General features: G+C 44.0%; 1 protein-coding gene across 1 annotated transcript in view; it reads left to right on the plus strand.

The window, feature by feature from the left end:
* Window positions 1-17,246, plus strand: part of rims2a (regulating synaptic membrane exocytosis 2a) — an 865,989-nt gene that overhangs the window by 425,393 nt on the left and 423,350 nt on the right. Inside the window, exons 5-6 of the mRNA XM_069920255.1 lie at window positions 3,635-3,843; window positions 4,706-4,825. Of these exons, the coding sequence (XP_069776356.1) occupies window positions 3,635-3,843; window positions 4,706-4,825 (329 nt within the window). The remainder of the gene's footprint in view (window positions 1-3,634; window positions 3,844-4,705; window positions 4,826-17,246) is intronic.

The raw sequence follows: 17,246 nt of genomic DNA on the forward strand, positions 1-17,246 counted from the left end.
ATTGGATTTTCTCATACTGCATCTCTTTGGACATAAGCAAGGAGTAATCTGCAGCGGGAGCAAATTGTGTGAAGGAGCAGGTGTGAGGAGAGGACATCGACTTTGTCCAGACTGAGGCTGAGAAACTCTCTGATTATTATATTCCCCCACCGAGACCCAAAAGGACACTTGGCATCCCCATGAAAAATGGGGAGGTGGTGAATTCTGTGCTTCATACCACATTCCTTCCTTTCAGCTTTCATCTTGGGAACAAGCCCAGGGGCTTTTAATATACTGCTCTGCAGATTTGAGAAGATTGTCTGAACAATCAAGGTTATGTCAGTCAAATGATTTTCTTTCTATTCTGGAAGCATTGGAGGTGAACAAGAAAACTCTGCGCAAGGGCCCAGGTCCAAAATGTTGGTTACCCTTTACTTCCTGTGCTCGCTGCCCCACCTGCTGAGTTTCTCCAGCACCTTTGTGCATTGGCTGCTTTGACAATGTTGTTCCCATTTCAACATCTTTGGATAGCAACAAACTGTCACAAGCTCCCCACACCCCCCCTCCCTAAAACCTATAAAACCTCTTACTCTGTCTGTCTCTGTCTCCTTTCACAGTCAAAATCAATTCCCACCTCTCCTCTTACCATATCCAACTCACACCTTTTGTCCATTAGTCTCCTCCATCCCAATCTTTCCCTTTTCCCCAGCCCTCAATAGAGATGCCTGTCTCTCTTTTTCCCTTGTACATTGAGGAAGGGCTCAGGCCCTAAACGTCAGAAGTATATCTTCACCACCTATGGGAGCTGCAGGACCAGCTGAGCTCCTCTAACATCTCTGAGTTTTCAACTACAATTGCACCATCTGTAGAAATTCGTGTTTCATAGCAGATTTCTGATTTATTGTCAGAGTACATACATGACATCACCTACAACCCCTAGATTCCTTTTTCCTGCGGGCGCGGCAGAATTACCACTAATTGGTCGAGCAAACAATAAACTGTACACAGAGTAAAACATGTAAACAAATAAAGAACTGTAAGATAATAAATGTAAACAAACTGACTGCAATATGGAGAGAATAAAAAGAAAAACTATAAAGTGCATAAGTCAGAGTCCTTTAATGAGTGCCTGATGAAATTTGTCATTGATGAGTGGTGGTGGAGGGGGAGCAGCTGTTCCTGAACCTGTTGGCACTTCGACCTCATTCCTAATGTCAGCAGCGAGAACAGAGCATGTGCTGGGTGGTGACGGTCTTTGATGATCGCTGCTGCTCTCCGACATCTGCATTCCCCGTAGATGGTGGGGAGGGTTTTTCCTGTGATGTCCTGGGCTATGTCCACTACCTTTTGGAGGGTTTTACACTCATGTTAGACCGTGATGCAGCTGGTGAGCACATTTTATTCCACACCTCTGTAGAAGTTTGTCAGGGTTTCTGATGACATAGCAAACCTCTGCAAACTCCCGAGGAAGTAGAGGCCCTGACGTGCTTTCTTCATGATGCCATTAGTGTGTTGTGTCAATGAAAGATCCTCTAAGATAGTGACTCCCAAGAACCTAAATGTGCTCACCCTCTCCACCTCTGATCCCCAAATGATCACTGGATCGTACACCTCTGGATTTCCTTTCCTGAAGTCAACAATCAGTTCCTTAGTTTTGATGACATTGTACCATTCAGCCAAGTTTTCATTCTCCATCCTCTATGCTGACTCATCCCCTTCCTTTTGTATAACCCACTACCATGGTATTGCTGGCAAATTTGGAGATGGTGTTATGATACTGAGCTACACAGTCGTAGGTGTGAAGTGAGTAGAGCAGGGGGCTAAGAACGCAGTGGAGATTGTGTCAGAACCATCAGGACCTCTTCCAATTTTTTATGGTGTGCAGTGAGGAATAAATGATTAGTTCAGAAATTTGTGAAGGCAGACACGAGGCAGTATTTTTTTTAAATTGCCTTTTCTTTATTTTCCACACCATTGCTGAAGGCACTTCACAATGTAAATCTGGGAAACGGGTGTCACATAAGCTTTGGTTAATCTGTAGCTTCATTAGATGGCCTGAAATGGAGATGAGCCATATCTTCTGTGAGGTTTTACTTTCTGAAGGTTAACGTGATGCTATTACAGCGCCAGCGACCTGGGTTTGAATCCCCGTGCTGTCTGTCCAGAGTTTGTACGTTCTCACCGTGTCTCCGTGGGTTTTCCCCAGGGGCTCCGGTTTCCTCCCAACAAATGGGATGGTGTTAATTTGGGTGTAATTGGGCGGCAGGAGTTTAAATGGCTGGATTCGGCTTCTCCCGTGCTATAAAGAAAATGTTTAAATTTAAAGACATTTCAAATGTTCACTTGATCTGAATGTGCTGTCGTATTTATAATTTTACAGATTCACTCACTGTTAGCCAATGTTGTCTGCTGTTGATCTTGAATGTCCTTTATATTTCAGCCTCAACACACAAATCTTCTGATTATAAAACAGAATTAATCTACTGATAATGGTGGAAGAGGACCTGAAACATTGTGGGGCCTAGAATGGGAAATTCTCAGGCCATTACTAAACATCATTTGGATTTAGAATTTATTAACAGAGTTGCCTGCAGTGCAGGAGCACCAGATCTGTACATTTGCAACCTCAGGGGAGATTTTTCTGCCAATGTTGCTTTATTTATTTTTATCTGTTCTTGTTTGTTGGGAAGAACTTGAAAACAAACAAATATTTGGCTAACTTTTATAATTATTTAGAATTGTGCTTAATGAATTCGGCAAAAATAACTCTGCAGTTGATGTATAACAAGAATGTTCTATTGGAATTTGTAGCTTGAATATTCAACCTGTTCTTGTCTCCACTTTGTGTTCCTGTCCTCTTCAAACGTTTTATGTTTAAGGATGGAACTACTTCTTAGTTTTCTTTCCCCCATTGAGTCTGCCCTGAGTTGAGTCACAATTTCTACTTCACTGATGTTTGAGGTATTAAAAAAAGTTTGATTTGCCGATCTCTCTCCAAAGTTCCCAGCTGCTTAGAAATACTCACATTCTAAGGATACGCTATGAAGGATTCTCAGAGTTCAGAGATTTTTTTTTGTCCCTGCTATCAGGATCAGAATCCTGAAAGCTCGATAGAATATTATTGGCCATGCTTACCTAGTGCTGAATATCAGGAAACCAAGCAAAATGTGAAAAATAACAATTAGAGCAGCAACCCCAGAATTTAGATAGCAGGTTGTTACTCTGGCCTGTTGACCGCAGTTGGATTGTGGTCCACGGAAGGAGAAGGTCGAGGGAATTTATTCTCACACTCAATTGATAGATCGGACTGCTGTGCCATTGTGATGTGGGAGCTGCACTGAGTATTCTTGAATTGCTATTGTGTCAAGAAGCATATTCTGGCAGCACAAAGATTGGCGATTTAACACAGTTATCTGTAATTTCTGTTTCTGTCCTTTCCTGTGCCTTCCTCCTCTGCATTTTCTTATGTGTTTGATTCTCACAGGGGACGTGGATTACTATTGGCTGGGCCATGCGTCTTGGCATAGCAGTGAGGTGTCCCAAATGTCTTTGGTGAGACATGTGGAGCCTTAACATTCACTTTCTGTTTCATTTCACTTTCCTTTGTTTTATTTATACCTTTGCATGTTTCTTTTTTTTTATCCCACACCTGTAGGGAACAATCAAAGGGGAAAAAGAAAAACTAGTAAGCAGGCAGTATTGTCGGACTCTAACACCTTGTCTGAGAGGCAAAAGAAAATGGTGCGATTTGGCGGCCACTCATTGGAAGAGGACTTGGAATGGGCTGAGCCCCAGATTAAAGACTCTGGGGTAGATACGTGCAGTAGCACAACATTAAACGAAGAACATAGCCATAGCGAGAAGGTACTAAATCTGTATAGCCTGCATTCTACCTGCTCATTTGGTGTTTGTTTGCTCTCTGTCACTCATTGTAAAAGGACAGGGTCTCTCCAGTGCTAAACGCAACATCTCTATCAGTGCAGATAAAAGAAAATCAAACTCTGAAGCTGCTTGCTTTACTGTTTGCTGCCCTTCAGCAAAATTAAAAACTTTATTTTAAAGATACACAGGAATGTTCAGTCGTACAGTTGCATGGAAGACTTTCAAAAACATTTTTGTGTTCTTCATCAGTGATAACTATGTTCTTGAAACTTCCCAAATTGATTTTGTTGACTAATTGAACATCAGCTTAAAATGCCCCCTTAACGTGATAAGAATTTTAAATCAGACTGAGAGGAAAGAGTTGGATCTGTTTTGCACAGAACTCTTGTTTTTCTTTTTTCCCTTCCACTTCAATGTGTGTGAACTTCTTTTGGGTGCAGTGGCATTTTGGCAGGTGTGTAATAGAGTCTATTTTGCTCTCTGCTTGGAACTTGCTTCAACCTAGTCATCGTGGCAGTTGGTGTGGACGGTGGTGCTAGCTTCTGACGGGTGGTATCATTGAGCACCCCTGCCCTTTGCTTGCTTTCTTTTTTCTGCACAGAGCATGAACTGAAGCAATGAGCTCCTGTAATTACACAAACTGTTCAAATCCCGAATATGTCCCGCAGTGAGACTATTCTCTTCCAGATTCGTAAAGTGCCCCAAATTCGAATTGGAGAGCAATAATGTAAACGTTTGTGTAATTACAATGTGTTTTTTTGTTGGAATGGAAAGGTAAATCTTATTGAAGAAATTAAAAGTATGAAGTATTAAATATCTGTGTGTTATTGCTTTGACTTCATAGCATCCAGTGGCTTGGCAACCATCCAAGGATGGAGAGCGTCTGATTGGTCGGATATTATTAAATAAACGATTAAAAGATGGTACTGTCCCGAGAGATTCTGGAGCACTTCTGGGTCTGAAAGTGAGTAATACCTTAAGATCAATGGATACCTTTAGTTACTAATACCAGCTTTGGCATGTCAATTAACTTTTTTGTCCAAAAAATACTTCTGAAGCCTGCAAACAAGTACAGAAGTTTTTAAAAAATATATTTATTTTCATGCATGCACTTTTCTTGTTGTTTGACATTTGCAAGATGTATATTGCACTTTATTTAACTGATGGTGCATTTCCTAAATTTAACCTCAAAAGCGCAGCTGTTGCTTGGTGGATGGTTGAAGTCTCTTTCTGGCTCTCTCCCAGGCAAAGCAGTTAGCTTTCCACCTTTTGCATTGAAACATTTGTGATACCTTGTTTCAAGCACTTGTCTCAGCCAAGGAGATCTATCTCTCCGAAGAAGTAAAATGTATTGTATTCAGATATGAAGTAAATTTCATTTCACTTAATGTCCAATGATTAAAAAAAAATCTCTTTGTAAAACCATGGTCAACCCGCAGGAAAATTGTATGCAACACAAATACTTTCCACAAGGAAGGTAAAGCGGGCAGGTAAGGTGGGAGGAACATGTGAAATCAAACATTATAATTCAGACAGTGCGGAGAATTTATTAGATTATCCCCAGAGATTACGAACTGGTGACCTGTCCAAATTCAGATTAAAGGGCAAGATGTAAATCATTTCCATGGCCCTTCTGGCCAGGGAGGACCACCAAGCGATTGGGAGACCGTGAAAGGAATTTAAGATCAAGCCCATATTGCGTAATCTCCCATATTGATGTGTCCCAAGGAACCCTTGGCACTTCCCCTAAACCCCACACTTCCAGCAGGAGGCAGCACTTGCATGCAGCACAAAAAAGGGACTATCGCAGAGCGCAAGCACCATTCTCCGATGGATGGATGCCTTCAGTGAAAGAATCAGGCTGAAATTTACAGCCATTTCCTCTTGACACGCCTTGGCTGCACAGGATCTTCATGAAATTGATTTCCGAAATGAAAGATTAATTTCTAAAGAGAGTTTAAATAGCCTAGGACAATACTCCTGTGACAATAATCTTTGGTACTTACTGGGGAGTGGGGGGGGGGGGGGTTAAATATACTGGGGAAAGGGTATTTAGAGAGGGGTAACTAAACTGGGGAAAGGACATTTACTTAGGGGGTACCTATTGGGAAAGGGTATTTACTTAGGGGGTAACTGCACTGGGTAAAGGGTATTTACTGAGAGGGTAATTATACTAGGAAGATGGTAGTTACTAGGGGTAACTGTATTAGGGGAAGGTAGTGAGAGGGTAGTTACATGAGGTAACTACTGGGGAAAGGGAGAAAGAGGGTGGTGACGGGGCTAACTGTACAGGGAAAGGTTATTTACTAAAGGGTAATTGTATTTACTGAGGGGTAACTGTACTGGTGAAAGAGTATTTACTAAGGGGTAATTCTACTCTGGAAAGGGTATTTTCATTGGGGGGTGACTGTACTGTGAGAAGGGTATTTAATGTGAGGGTAACTGTACTGGGGAAAGGGTATTTACTGAGGGGGTAACTGTACTGCAGAAGAGTTTTTACTGAAGTGGGGGGATAACAATACAGGGGAAACTATTTATTGAAGGGGTACTGTTCTGGGGAAAGGCTATTTGCTGGGGGCGGGTAATTGTAGTGGAGAAAGGTATTTCATGAGGGAATAAATATACTGGGGAAATGATATTTACTTAGAGGTACCTGTACTGGGGAAAGGGCATTTACTGAAGGGGTAACAATACTGGGGAAAGGGTATTTACTAAGGGGGTAACTATACTGGGAAGGCGATGGTCCTCCATTCTGGAGACGTGACCCATCCAGCGCAGCTGGATCTTCAGCAGCGTGGACTCGATGCTGTCGACCTCTGCCATCTCGAGTACTTCGACGTTAGGGATGTAAGCGCTCCAATGGATGTTGAGGATGGAGCGGAGACAACGCTGGTGGAAGCGTTCTAGGAGCCGTAGGTGGTGCCGGTAGAGGACCCATGATTCGGAGCCGAACAGGAGTGTGGGTATGACAACGGCTCTGTATACGCTTATCTTTGTGAGGTTTTTCAGTTGGTTGTTTTTCCAGACTCTTTTGTGTAGTCTTCCAAAGGCGCTATTTGCCTTGGCGAGTCTGTTGTCTATCTCATTGTGTTATATGGCGAGCTCTCCACTGGCCACCGTGACAGAGGTGCACCAAAGAAAAGGTACAAGGACTGCCTAAAGAAATCTCTTGGTGCCTGCCACATTGACCACCGCCAGTGGGCTGATATCGCCTCAAACCGTGCATCTTGGCGCCTCACAGTTTGGCGGGCAGCAACCTCCTTTAAAGAAGACCGCAGAGCCTACCTCACTGACAAAAGGCAAAGGAGGAAAAACCCAACACCCAACCCACCAATTTTCCCCTGCAACCGCTGCAATCGTGTCTGCCTGTCCCGCATCGGACTTGTCAGCCACAAACGAGCCTGCAGCTGACGTGGACTTTTTACCCCCTCCATAAATCTTCGTCCGCGAAGCCAAGCCAAAGAACTATACTGGGGAAAGTGTATTTACTGGGAGGTAACAGTACTAGGGAAAGTGCATTTACTGGGGGGGGGGTGTTTAACTGTAAGGGGAAGGGTATTTACAGAGGTACCTGTGCTTGGGAAAGGGTATTTACTGGGGGTAACTATACAGGCTAAAGGGTATTTTCTGAGGGGTAACTGTATTATGAAAAAGGTATTAATTGCGAGTGTAATTGTACTAATAAAAGGGTATTTAATGAGGGGGTAACTGAACGGAAAGGGTATTTACTGGGTAATTGTACAGGGAAAAGGTATTTACTGAGAGGTTAATGTACTGGGGAGAGGTTATTTACTGCGAGTAACTGTACTGTGATAATGGTATTTACAGAGGGGGTAATTGTACTGAAAAAAGGTATTTAATGGGATAACAGTACAGGGAAGGGTATTCACTGTGAAGGTACTTATATTGGAGAAAAGGTATTTACTGAGGGATAAATGGGAAAGTGTATTTACTGAGAGGGTAATTGTACAGGGGAAAAGGTATTTACTTAAAGGAAAATTGTACAGTAGAAAAGGTATTTACTGAAAGGGTAATTGTACAGGGGATGGGGTATATACTGGGGGTAACTCTATGGGTAAAGGGTATTTATAGATGGGGTAACTGTACTGGAGAAATGGTATTTACTAAAGGCATAACTGTACAGGGAAAGGGTATTGCCGCGGGGGTAATTTTACAGGAAAAATGGTATTTACTTAAGGGGTAACTGTATGGAGAAAGGGTATTTACTGAAGGGGTAAGTTTATTGGCAAAATTGTATTTACTAAAAGGGTAGCAGTACTGGGGAAAGGTTATTTACTGAGAGGGTAAATGTACTGGGGAAAGGGTATTTAGTAAGGAGGAAACTAATGGAGAAAGGGTATTTACTGGGGGTAACTAAACAGGGGAAAATGTATTTACTGGGGGTAATGGAACTGGCAAAAGAGTATTTACTGGGGGTAAATGAATTGGGAAAAGTATATTTACTGGGGGTAACTACTGAGGAAAGGGAATTTGCTGAGGGTAAATGTACTGGGGAAAGGGTATTTATTGGGGTATCTGAACTGGGGAAAGGGTATATACTGGTGGTAACTGTACTGGGGAAATAACATTCTCTGGGGTAACTGAACTGGGGAAAGAGTATATACTGTGGGTAACTGTAATGGAGAAAGGGTATTTACTGGGGGTAAATGAACTGGGGAAAGGGCATTTACGGGGTAACTGAACTACGGAAGGGTTTTACTGGGGTTAACTGTACTGGGGAAAGGGTATTTACTGGGGGTAACTGCGCTGTGGGAAGGGTATTTACTGGGGTTAACTGTAATGCGGAAAGGGAATTTATTGTGGGTGACTGAACTGGGAAAAGTGTATTCACTGGAGGTAACTGTACTGGGGATGGGTATTTACTGTGGGAAACTGAACTGGGGAAAGTGTATTTACTGGGGGGTAAATGTACTGGGGAAGTGTATTTACTGGGGGTATCTGTACTTGGGAAAGGGCATTTACAGAGGGGGTAACTATACTGGGGAAAGGGCATTTACATAGGGGATAACTATATATAGACGATGCCGCTTTAGTTGCCCATTCAGAGCCAGCTCTTCAGCGCTTGACGTCCTGCTTTGCGGAAACTGCCAAAATGTTTGGCCTGGAAGTCAGCCTGAAGAAAACTGAGGTCCTCCATCAGCCAGCTCCCCACCATGACTACCAGCCCCCCCACATCTCCATCGGGCACACAAAACTCAAAACGGTCAACCAGTTTACCTATCTCGGCTGCACCATTTCATCAGATGCAAGGATCGACGATGAGATAGACAACAGACTCGCCAAGGCAAATAGCACCTTTGGAAGACTACACAAAAGAGTCTGGAAAAACAACCAACTGAAAAACCTCACAAAGATAAGCGTATACAGAGCCGTTGTCATACCCACATTCCTGTTCGGCTCCGAATCATGGGTCCTCTACCGGCACCACCTACGGCTCCTAGAACGCTTCCACCAGCGTTGTCTCCGCTCCATCCTCAACATCCATTGGAGCGCTTACATCCCTAACGTCGAAGTACTCGAGATGGCAGAGGTCGACAGCATCGAGTCCACGCTGCTGAAGATCCAGCTGCGCTGGATGGGTCACGTCTCCAGAATGGAGGACCATCGCCTTCCCAAGATCGTGTTATATGGCGAGCTCTCCACTGGCCACCGTGACAGAGGTGCACCAAAGAAAAGGTACAAGGACTGCCTAAAGAAATCTCTTGGTGCCTGCCACATTGACCACCGCCAGTGGGCTGATAACGCCTCAAACCGTGCATCTTGGCGCCTCACAGTTTGGCGGGCAGCAACCTCCTTTGAAGAAGACCGCAGAGCCCACCTCACTAACAAAAGGCAAAGGAGGAAAAACCCAACACCCAACCCCAACCAACCAATTTTCCCCTGCAACCGCTGCAATTGTGTCTGCCTGTCCCGCATCGGACTTGTCAGCCACAAACGAGCCTGCAGCTGACGTGGACTTTTTACCCCCTCCATAAATCTTCGTCCGCGAAGCCAAGCCAAAGAAGAACTATACTAAGGAAAGGGTATTTACTGGCAGGGGGGTAACTGTACTGGGGAAAGGGTATTTACTGGGTGTACCTGTACTGGGGAAAGGCCATTTACTGAGGGGGTAAATATACTGGGGAAAGGGTATTTACTGGGGGGGTAAATGAATGGGAAAATGGTATTTACTGAGGGGGTTACTATACCGGAGAATATTTTTTACTGAAGTGTTGGGTGGGGGGGTGGGTAACAGTACAGGGGAAACTATTTATTGAAGTGGTAATTGTTCTGCGAATAGAATATTTACTTGGGGGGGGGTGTTATCTGCAGTTGGAAAAGGTATTTCATCAAGGGATAAATATACTGGGGAAATGGTATTTACTTAGGGGTACCTTTACTGGGGAAAGGGCATTTACTGAGGAGGTAATTATACTGGGGAAAGGGTATTTACTGGGGGTAAATGTACTGGGAAAAGGTATTTATTGTGGGTGTAATTGGACTGGGAAAAGGGTATTTACTGGGGTACCTGTACTGGGGAAAGGTTATTTACTGGGGGTAACTATTTTGGGGAAAGTGCATTCACTGAGGGTGTAACTATACTGGGGATAGGTTAGTTACTGGGGGTGGTAACAGTACTAGGGAAAGGGCATTAACTGGGGGTTAATGTAATGTGGAAAGGGTATTTACTGTGAAGGTACTTGTACTGGATAAATGGTATTTACTGAGGGGTGGATTGCACCTGCGAGAGTGTATATACTGAGAGGGTAATTGAACAGGGGAAAAGGTATTTACTGAAGGGATAATTGTACAGTGGAAAAGATATTTACTGAAAGAGTAATTGAACAGGAGAAAGTGTATATACTGAGTGAGTAACAGTACTGGGGAAAGGGTATATACTGAGGGATAACTGTATGGGTAAAGGTATTTACTGACAGGGTAACTGTACTGGAGAAATGGTATTTACTAAGGGCGTAACTGTACAGGGAAAGGGTATTACCACGGGGGTAATTTTACAGGGGATATTGTATTTAGGGGTTAACTGTATGGAGAAAGGGTATTTACTGAAGGGGCAACTTTACTGGCAAAATTGTATGTACTAAGAGGGTAACTTTACTGGGTAAAGGGTATTTAGTCAGGAGGAATCTGTAATGGGGAAAGGGTATTTACTGGGGGTAACTAAACAGGGGAAAATGTATTTAGTGGGACTAACTGTACTGGTGAAAGGGTATTTACTGGGGTTAACTGAATGGGGAAAGTATATTTACTGGGGGTAACTGTACTGGGGAAAGAGTATTTACTGGGGGTAACTGTACTGGGGAAAGAGTATTTACTGAGGGTAACTGTACTGGGGAAAGAGTATTTATTGGGGTAACTGAACTGGGCAAAGGGCATTAGCTGGGGTTGACTGTACTGGGGAAAGGGTATATACTAGAGTAACTGAACAGGAGAAAAGGTATTTACTGAAGGGATAATTGTGCAGTGGAAAAGGTATTTACTGAAAGAGTAATTAAACAGGAGAAAGTATATATACTGAGTGAGTAACAGTGCCAACCGCTCAGTCCAAGATTCCGCCCTGCTCCAGCTCCCTCAACAACCCCTAAGGCTAGAGCTGGATGAGGTCCTCACCCAGGATGAGACATAGAAGGCAATCGAACAACTGAAAAGTGGCAAAGCAGCAGGTATGGATGGAATCCCCCCAGAGGTCTGGAAGGCTGGCGGCAAAACCCTGCATGTCAAACTGCATGAGTTTTTCAAGCTTTGCTGGGACCAAGGAAAACTGCCTCAGGACCTTCGTGATGCCATCATCATCACCCTGTCCAAAAACAAAGGCGAGAACTCAGACTGCACAAACTACAGGGGAATCACGCTGCTCTCCATTGCAGGCAAAATCTTCGCTAGGATTCTCCTAAATAGAATAATACCTAGTGTCGCCGAGAATATTCTCCCAGAATCACAGTGCGGCTTTCGCGCAAACAAAGGAACTACTGACATAGTCTTTGCCCTCAGACAGCTCCAAGAAAAGTGCAGAGAACAAAACAAAGGACTCTACATCACCTTTGTTGACCTCACCAAAGCCTTCGACACCGTGAGCAGGAAAGGGCTTTGGCAAATACTAGAGCGCATCGGATGCCCCCCAAAGTTCCTCAACATGATTATCCAACTGCACGAAAACCAACAAGGTCGGGTCAGATACAGCAATGAGCTCTCTGAACCCTTCTCCATTAACAATGGCGTGAAGCAAGGCTGTGTTCTCACACCAACCCTCTTTTCAATCTTCTTCAGCATGATGCTGAACCAAGCCATGAAAGACCTCAACAATGAAGACGCTGTTTACATCCGGTACCGCACGGATGGCAGTCTCTTCAATCTGAGGCGCCTGCAAGCTCACACCAAGACACAAGAGAAACTTGTCCGTGAACTACTCTTTGCAGACGATGCCGCTTTAGTTCCCCATTCAGAGCCAGCTCTTCAGCGCTTGACGTCCTGTTTTGCGGAAACTGCCAAAATGTTTGGCCTGGAAGTCAGCCTGAAGAAAACTGAGGTCCTCCATCAGTCAGCTCCCCACCATGACTACCAGCCCCCCCATATCTCCATCGGGCACACAAAACTCAAAACGGTCAACCAGTTTACCTATCTCGGCTGCACCATTTCATCAGATGCAAGGATCGACAACGAGATAGACAACAGACTCGCCAAGGCAAATAGAACCTTTGGAAGACTACACAAAAGAGTCTGGAAAAACAACCAACAGAAAAACCTCACAAAGATAAGCGTATACAGAGCCGTTGTCATACCCACACTCCTGTTTGGCTCCAAATCATGGGTCCTCTACCGGCATCACCTACGGCTCCTAGAACGCTTCCACCAGCGTTGTCTCCGCTCCATCCTCAACATTCATTGGACCGCTTTCATCCCTAACGTCGAAGTACTCGAGATGGCAGAGGTCGACAGCATCGAGTCCACGCTGCTGAAGATCCAGCTGCGCTGAGTGGGTCACGTCTCCAGAATGGAGGACCATCGCCTTCCCAAGATCGTGTTATATGGTGAGCTCTCCACTGGCCACCGTGACAGAGGTGCACCAAAGAAAAGGTACAAGGACTGCCTAAAGAAATCTCTTGGTGCCTGCCACATTGACCACCGCCAGTGGGCTGATATCGCCTCAAACCGTGCATCTTGGCGCCTCACAGTTTGGCGGGCAGCAACCTCCTTTGAAGAAGACCGCAGAGCCCACCTCACTGACAAAAGGCAAAGGAGGAAAAACCCAACACCCAACCCCAACCAACCAATTTTCCCCTGCAACCGCTGCAACCGTGTCTGCCTGTCCCGCATCGGACTTGTCAGCCACAAACGAGCCTACAGCTGATGTGGACATTTACCCCCTCCATAAATCTTCGTCCGCGAAGCCAAGCCAAAGAAGAAATACCATTTTTCCAGTACAGTTTCCCTGTCTGTAAATACCTTTACCCATACAGTTACCCCTCAGGATGTACCCTTTCCCCAGTACTGTTCTTCTACTAAGGGCGTAACTGTTCAGGGAAAGGGTATTATTACAGGGGATATTGTATTTACTTAGGGGTTAACTGTATGGAGAAAGGGTATTTACTGAAGGGGTAACTTTACTGGCAAAATTGTGTATACTAAGAGGGTAACTGTACTGTGTAAAGGGTATTTAGTCGGGAGGAAACTGTAATGGGGAAGGGGTATTTACTGGGGGTAACTAAACAGGGGAAAATGTATTTAGTCGGACTAACTGTACTGGTGAAAGGGTATTTACTGGGGTTAACTGAATGGGGGAAAGTGTGTTTACTGGGGGTAACTGTACTGGGGAAAGAGTATTTACTGAGGGTAACTGTACTGGGGAAAGAGTATTTATTGGGGGGTAAGTGAACTGGGCAAAGGGCGTTAACTGGGGGTAACTGTACTGGGGAAAGGGTATATACTAGAGTAAATGAACTGGAGAAAGGGTATTTACTGTGGGTAACAGTGTTGGGGGAAGGGTATTTACTGGGATTTACTCTACTGGGGAAAGGGCATTTACTGGGCATAACTGAAATAGGTAAATTGTATTCACTGGGGGTAACTGAACTGGGGAAAGGGAATTTACTGTGGGTATCTGAACTGGGGAAAGGATATTTACTGGGGGTAACTGAACTGGGGAAAAGGTATTTACTGTGGGTATCTGAACTGGGAAAAGGGTATTTACTGGGGGTAACTGAACTGGGGATAGGGTATTTACTGGGGGAAACTATACTGGGCAAAGGGTATTTACTGACGGGGTGACTACTGGGGAAAGGGCATTTACTGGGGTGGTTAACTGTAATGTGGAAAGGGTATTTACTGAGAGGGTAACTGTACTATGGAAGGGATATTTACTGAGGGTGTAATTGTACAGGGGAAAGGGTATTTACTGATGGGGTAACTATTGGAGAAATTGTATTTACTAAGTGGGTATGTGTACAGGGATAGGATATTTACCATGGGGGTAATTTTACAGGGGAAAGGGTATTTTCTGAGGGGGTAACTATGGAGAAAGGGCATTTGCTGAAGGGGTAACTTTACTGGCAAAATTGTATTTACAAAGAGGGTAACTGTACTGGGGAAAGGGTATTTAGTAAGGAGGAAACTGTAATGGGGAAAGGGTATTTACTAGGGGTAAATAAACAGGGGAAAATGTATTTACTGGGGTTAACTGTATTGGGGAAAAAGTATTTACTGGGGGTGACTGAACTGGGGAAAGTGTATTTACTGAGGGTAACTGTACTGGGGAAAGGGTAATTATTGGGGGGTAACTGAACTAGGGAAGGGGCATTTACTGGGGGTAAATTAAATGGGGAAAGGGTATATACCGGGGATAACTGTACTGGGGAAAGGGCATTTACTGAGAGGGTAACTATACTGGGGAAAGGGTATTTACTGGTGGGGGGTAACTGTATTGGGGAAAGGGTATTTACTGGGTGTACATGTACTGGGGAAAGGCCATTTACTGCAGGGGTAACTATACAGGGTAAAGGGTATTTACTGGGGGTAAATGAATGGGGAATGTGTATTTACTCGGGATAACTGAACTGGGGAAAGGGTATTTACTGGGCATAACTTAACTGGGGAAAGGGCATTTACTGGGGTAACTTAACTGGGAAGAGTCTATTTACAGTGGTAACTGAACTGGGGAAAGTGTATTTACTGGGGTAACTGTACTGGGGAAAGGCCATTTACTAGGGGTAACTGTAATGAGGAAAGTGTATTTTCCGTGGGTAGCTGTACTAGTAAAGTGTATTTACTTTAGGGGAACTGAACTGGGGAAAGTTTATTTACTGGGGGTAACTGTAATGGGGAAAGGCCATTTACTGAGGGTAACTGTACTGGCAAAAGCATATTTACTGTGGATAACTTTAGTGGAAAAATGGTATTGACTGGAGGGTAACTGAACTGGGCAAAGGGTATGTACCAGGGGTAACTGTACTGGGAAAAGGTATTTACTGTTGGTAAATGTAATTGGGAATGGGTATTTACTAGGGTAACTGTACAGGCAAAAGGTATTTACTGTGAGGGTAATGTAATGGGGAGAGGGTAGTTACTGAGGGTGTAACTGTATGGGAAAAGGTATTTACTGAGCAGATAACTGTACTGGAGAAATGCTATTTACTAAGGGGGTAATTGTATGGGGAAATGGTATTTACCGTGAGAGTAATTGTAGAGGGGAAAGGGTATTTACTCAGTTAACTGTATGGAGAAAGGGTATTTACTAAAGGGGTAACTGTACTGGAGAAATTGTATTTACTATGGGGGTAACTGTATTAGGGAAAGGGTATTTACTGAGGTGGAAACTGTTAGGGGAAAGGGTATTTACTGAGGGGGAAATTGTACTGTAGAAATGGTATTTAGTAAGGGGGAAACAGTACTGGGGAAAGGGTATTCACTAAGGGTATAACTGTACAGGGAAGTGTATTTACTGAGAGGGTAAATACCAGAGAAAGGGTATTTACCTGGGTAACTGTACAGGGAAAGGGTATTTACTGAGAGGGTAATGTACTGGGGAGAGGGTATTTACTGGGGTGTAACTATACTGGGGAAAGGGTATTTACTGAGATGTTAACTCTACGGGGAAAGGGTATGTACTGGGGGGTATGTACTGGGGGATATGTACTGAGGTTTACAACTCTCTGCTGTAGAACATTGAGATATTTGGGAGAGCCAAAAGGAAAGAGAGTATTTATCAGCACCTCACCAAATAGTAAATACCCTTTCCCCAATAAAATTACTTCCCCCAGCAAATACCCTTTCCTCAATACAATTTCACCCTCACAGTAAATACCATTACCCTAGTATAATTACCCCCTCACATTTAATACCCTTTCCCCAATACATTTACCCCCCACAGTAAATTCCCTTTCCCCAGTACAATTATCCCCTGTAAATACACTTTCCCCAGTACAGTTACCCCTCAGTAAACACCCATTTGCCAGTACAGTTACCCCCCCATAAATACCTTCCTTGTATAGTTAACATCCCCAGTAAATGCCCTTTCCCCAGTACATTTACCTCCCAGTACATACCTTTTCCTGAGTACAGTTACCTTCCAATACATACCCTTTCCCAGTACAGTTACCTCCCAGTAAATACTCTTTCCCCAGTAGTTAACCCCCTGTAAATACCTTCCTTGTATAGTTAACATCCCCAGTAATTACCCTTTCCCCACTACAGTTACCTCCCTATATATACCCTTTCCCCAGTACAGTTACCTCCCAATACATACCCTTTCCCCAGTACAGTTACTTCCCAGTAAAGACCCTTTCCCCAGTACAGTTACCCCCCTGTAAATACCTTCCCAGTATAGTTAACGTTCCCAGTAATTACCCCTTCCCCAGAACAATTACCACCTCAGTAAATACCATTTCCCAGTACAGTTTCTTCCTCAGTAAATACCCTTTCCCCAGTGCAATTACCCCCTCAGTAAACACCCTTCCCCAGTACAGTTACCCCCTCAGTAAATACCCTTTCCCAGTACAGTTACCCACTCAGTAAATACCCCTTCCCAGTACATTTACCCCTTCAGTAAATACCCTTTCCCCAGTATATTACCCCCTCAGTAAATACCCTTTCCCCAGTATATTACCCCCTCAGTAAATACCCTTTCCCAGTACATTTTGCCCTTCAGTAAATACCCTTACCCCAGTACACTTACCCCCTCAGTAAATACTCTTTTCCCATTGTGTTTACCCCCAGTAAATACCCTTTCCCCATTGTAGTTACCATCAGTTAATACTCTTTTCCCAGTATAGTTACCTTCTCAGTAAATACCCTTTCCCAGTACAGTTACCCCCTTCAGTAAATTCCTTTCCCTAGTAGGGTTACCCCCTCAGCTTGATGCAGAGCCATTTCAA

Source organism: Narcine bancroftii, chromosome 2, assembly GCF_036971445.1.
Source record: "Narcine bancroftii isolate sNarBan1 chromosome 2, sNarBan1.hap1, whole genome shotgun sequence".
Classification (NCBI taxonomy): Eukaryota; Metazoa; Chordata; class Chondrichthyes; order Torpediniformes; family Narcinidae; genus Narcine; species Narcine bancroftii.